The sequence below is a fragment of the Austrofundulus limnaeus genome, unplaced genomic scaffold (genome assembly GCF_001266775.1).
Source record: "Austrofundulus limnaeus strain Quisiro unplaced genomic scaffold, Austrofundulus_limnaeus-1.0 Scaffold133, whole genome shotgun sequence".
NCBI classification, from domain to species: Eukaryota; Metazoa; Chordata; class Actinopteri; order Cyprinodontiformes; family Rivulidae; genus Austrofundulus; species Austrofundulus limnaeus.
In genome coordinates, this window is record NW_013952535.1 from 268,589 (window position 1) to 273,624 (window position 5,036).

Sequence of the window (5,036 nt, forward strand, 5' to 3'; positions counted from 1 at the left end):
CTCCTAAACAGTAACTCATACAAATACAAATGAAACAATTTCATATTTCTTTAACAATTTTACTTAGATAATTTTTTTGAAGAAATTAATTGATCCCATCATTTTATAATCATTTTCCAGATTATTCCATAGTCTTATACCTTTTACTGAAGTGCATCTCTCCTTCAAATTTGTTCTTATTTTTGGTTTAACCAACATTTATAGTCCCTTCAAATTATAGCAGCTTTCCCTTTTAACAAAATTAGATTGGATGTTTGAAGGCAACACATTTTTATAAGCTTTATACATAACCTGCAGAATGTTATAATCAACCAACTTATAAAATTTTAATAATTTTAACTGATGAAACGATGTATTAGATGAGTGATAGTTATGCTTGTAAATGCATTAGTGTCTCTTAAATAATTACATTGAATTATTTTTATAATTTTTTCTCACAAGTCTTTATTTCCATTTGTTGTGTTTACATTTCTGTCTCCTTTATTTACTTTATCTTATGCATTTCTGCCTCATTATATAAATAAGGTGGGCGGAGCTTCTTTGGTCAGCTCCTCTTCTATTGGTCAACAGACAGGAAGCAGCAGGATCCATGTGCAGATCTACTGTGCATGCTTGTTCTGCTTTAAATTTTCAAGTTAGTTAGTTAGTTTAGGGCGATTTCTATATTTCTGTGGGTTTTTTTTCCTAATTATGTCAGTTACGGTCCTCCATATAAGTGTTGTTTTATAATCTAACTGCTTTAAACTTCACAACAACTTTGTCTATGTCTCATGAGTCTTTTTGATCACCAATGTCAGCCTCTGAGGCTGTATTTATACTGACATTAACCTGCACACAAGTTCATTCTGTTACATTATAAGGTGACTTGGGAAGGCTCTTGGTTGCAGTGAGTTTACGTTGTGGTATTAGAATAAATAGAGCTACAATGATCGTTCTCAAAATCCTAGGAAAATACTTTAAAGTTTGTGGCTTTACGCAACAAACTTTAAAAATGTTCGAGGTGTATGAATCTTTTTAAAATCATTTTAAGTATTAACCTCCCACTTCTCTCGTAGGTGAAACTCCTTTTTATGCCGAGTCTCTCATCGGGACTTATGGGAAGATCATGAACCACCAGAACTCCCTCAGCTTTCCAGATGATGTGGAGATGTCTTCAGATGCCAAGAATCTCATCTGTGCTTTTCTCACTGACAGGTTTGTACAAGGAAATTTACAAATATGAATCAAGTTTTTCTTTTTTCTTTAAATTTTTTTAATCAAAATTCAATTGTTTCATCATTTCAGGCTGCCTAGCCAAAACAAAAGCCTTATCACATCAATATATTCACCACATCCAGGAATAGTCTATAATTTGAGTGACATATCAAAACATAGAGCATTCCATTTGTAGCTACAAATTCGATTTTTATTCACTGAAGCACAAATAAACCAGCTCTGTAATGTTTTCTACAAGAAGATGTCAAAATCCGTCTCGCAGGATATTTCCATTTTGACAACCTGCCTGTGGCTTTTTATTTTATTGGTTCTTTCTGGAAATTTCTACCACCAACCAAGTCAAAAATAGAAAAGTTGTGTGTGCCGCAGAGTGGCGCACAAGTTAGTGAAGTTTCAGAGGAGGGAGGTTTGCTGTTCAAACATGCTGCTCAGCTGGAGCCTTTCGATGGGAAGTATCTAAATTTCCTTGTGATTGTTTGAGTTTTCTCTTTTTCATTGGTTTATGCTGGCGAAAAATTGAAGTAGTTTGATTTAATATACTTTAATGCTTTATTTACCTTTTATTAGTTTCACAGAATTTCTGCTAAATTTATTTTTTCACTTTATATGATCAAAAAACAACATCATCCTAATTTTTGTTGCAACATCAGTTTTAAAGGTAGAGTTTGGATGAATTGGGTGGGTAAGGTCCTGATTTCTGACCATTTCCAGTGGAAGAGACCACTTCCTGTTTACATAAGTGGCCCCGCCCCTAAGAAGGCTCCAACACACAGACCCTTTCTGCTTCGCTACAGAGGAGCCTTTCATTTGTTCCCCTCTCTGTTTATTTACCTTCTCCCTCTACATTCACCTCAGAGTCCGCCGTGTGTGTGCAGCAGACACACACACTCACACACACACCATGACTGCATTCATTTTAAACCCACATGCTCTGTCATTGTCTTCACATTTCACTGTCTATCCTTTAAGCACAACCGCCACCTCATTTGGAATTTTTGCGGTATTCCTTCTTTTTTTTTTTTCCCCATCTTGTTTTTTTTCTCAGCAGAGCTATCTCGCTCCTTTAACTTTTTTTTAAAGTGTTTGGACACTGAGATGCAGTTTTCAGACTGATATGTTCTTTTTTATCCTCCCCACTGAACCCCTCTCGTCGTTCTGGCTGTATTTGGAATGTCCCACACGTGGCAAGCCCAAAACTGCCACACCCCTCTCCAGCCTCGTGCCCAGGGGTAGACGGGGGGAGAAAAGGGGGCAACAAGGCGCAGACTCTCAGTCAGTGTTGCTGATTTATTTTTATTTTTTTTGCTTTCTGACTAAGTAGAGGAGGTTCTCTGCAGCAGCAGCTCTCCACGCTGGTCACTGTGGTCAGTGCAGAGCAGTTATTCCACTTGTGTGTTTGTGATGACATGTTTGTGATGGTGCGTGGAGGAGGAGGAGGAGGGTGTTTTGTGTTCACGCCGAGGCGACTCCACTCTCAGTGTGTTTGCCTCCTCTGTGCGCAGGAAGGTTCGTCTGGGCCGCACCGGAGTGGATGAGATCAAACGTCACCCCTTCTTCAAGAACGACCAGTGGACTTTTGACAACATCCGTGACAGTGAGTGTGAACACACACACACACACACACATGTTTTTTTAAAATCTTGTGATTTTTGTAAATTTACCGAGGGCAGGTGCAGATTCTTTTCTTTTCCATCTTTGGTCATGTGTGTCTGATGTCCAGCTCTTTCCTCTGCAGATCTGTTTTTCTTTAGTCAAAGATTCCAGTTTTTTTCCACCTCCTGCAGCAGTAAGATTTCAGATATCCACATGCTTTTCCACGTTTGCCATTAAAATCTAAAATATAAGACAAGATGCTTTGCAGAGCATACAATCCCATTCTGCACAAGTGGGTTTTTCTCCAAAAGCATGGATTCAAACAAGTAAAAATCAGTTGTGAAGTTTAGTTCTGATGCATCAGAATCCTGTAGAAGTTTAGTGCAGTTTGTTTATTATAAAATAAAATAGCTTTTCTCAAAGTTTTTACAGTGTACTACGGAGCCCGCGAGGGGACACGGGAGATTTTTTTCTTTTTGCATTCCCACGCAAAAGTATTGCGTTACCTCGCAATACCTTTTGCGTTCCCTCGCAAAAGTCGTTTATCAATGTTGTGCCTGCCGGTTTATTAGCAAACTCACATGTTCACCATTAGCGAGTTAGCCTACTGCTTTAATTCAGCTTCAGAATGAATATATCACAGAGCCACGCATGGAAACATATTATATGCTGATATTTTAACACAGTGCAGCCACGCAACATCACTGTCAATTTCATGAACTTGTGGTGACACATCCTATTTTGGTAACCGGATATTTCAAAATAAAAGTGTGATTTAATTCAGTTCATATACAAAACAATCTTTTGCGTGGGAAAGCAAAACAATATTGCGAGGTAACGCAAAGGTATTTGAAGGGAACGCAAAAGAAAAAAAATACCCTTGTCCCCTCTCGGGCTCCGTAGCATACACAAAACCATGTTTCTGAAGAAAATGAAAGCTTAAAGCTTAGTACACATTAAATCAAGAATTGTGATGCATCTGTCGTTTTTCATTTTGTAATTAATTTTCCACCATTAAATAATTCATCACCTGCTGCCAAAATATGCAAAGATGATTTCCCCCCATGTTTGTTCGTTTTACTGAAACATCTTATCAACCTCTCCATGAATGAACCTGCAGAAAGTAACAATTAGGTGTGCGTCTACAGCTAATTAACCTTTGGAGTCAAACCAATTCAAGAGATTTGTCACAGCCAACTGATCCTAAAAAAACAAAAGAAAAAAATGGCTGCAATGAGGTCATTTTAACAGAAATTGTGCTCAAATTTGATGTGGTAGTAGCTGAAAGTCATTTGCAGCACATTTTCCAAATGCTACACACTGTGCAAGATTTTTGCCTAAAACTTTAGCATTAGGTGTTACAATCCACCCTGTTAGCAAAATATCTGATTACATATAATTGATTAACTTTTGGAGCCAATCGAATTTAGGTTAGCCACCACCGCTAACTAATATAAGCCGTAACAATCAGTTTTACATATATTGAGGTAAAATGTGAGCAGGTAGCAGCTAAGAATCGTTGACAACACTTTAAACCTGACATTTCACAATAATTCACAAGACTTTCATGATTTGACCAGAATGCCTGTAACTTCATTATTTTTCAACATAATCCGAGTCTAAAACTGGCGTGAAAGCAGATGGGTGATGTTATGTTATGTCTTTATTTAGTTTTGGGACTATTTTTTTGTGTGTTTTTGCAAGTTTTCATCCTGATTTGATGATTTAGTGCAGTGTAAAAAACTAAAACTACAGGCTGACAGACTAACCAACACATTTTATTCAAATATAGAAAAAAAACTAACTTAAAAACTGTATTTAATGATAGTTAACAGATATAGAGTTTTTTGTTCAGTGCTGAATTTGTGGATGTGTACCACATAAAGATCCATCAATCGTTTCCACAGGAAGGAAATAAGAAGCAACAAAACAGTTAGAAAATTGGAAAAGTGTCTGCATTAGGAAAGTGAAAAGGACCTTTGTGTTTGAATATGATTTCATTCAGCCTCTTTTTTTATATATATATATTCGCCTCAACTTCTCTCTGCTTCACCTGGCTCTGATTAGAACGACAGACCGGACTTCTGATCCAGAGCCTGGCAGTCTGGAACATGAAACCACCGCTGTGCTTCTGTTCCCCTCATGTTTGCACATGCATGTCCTGTGTAACACACACACACACACACACACACACACACACACACACACACACACACACACACACACAC

The 5,036-nt window shown here is 37.5% G+C and overlaps 1 protein-coding gene across 3 annotated transcripts in view; it reads left to right on the top strand.

Annotated features, from left to right (window-relative positions):
* The window catches only part of LOC106522615 (rho-associated protein kinase 2), a gene marked incomplete at its 5' end in the record, with an annotated part of 49,641 nt that overhangs the window by 4,315 nt on the left and 40,290 nt on the right, over positions 1–5,036 (top strand). For all 3 annotated transcript variants that reach the window (XR_001310804.1, XR_001310805.1, XM_014015687.1), the window contains 2 exon segments: positions 1,056–1,194; positions 2,718–2,809. Coding sequence is in view for 1 of the 3 variants with exons in the window: in XM_014015687.1 (XP_013871141.1) it covers positions 1,056–1,194; positions 2,718–2,809 (231 nt within the window).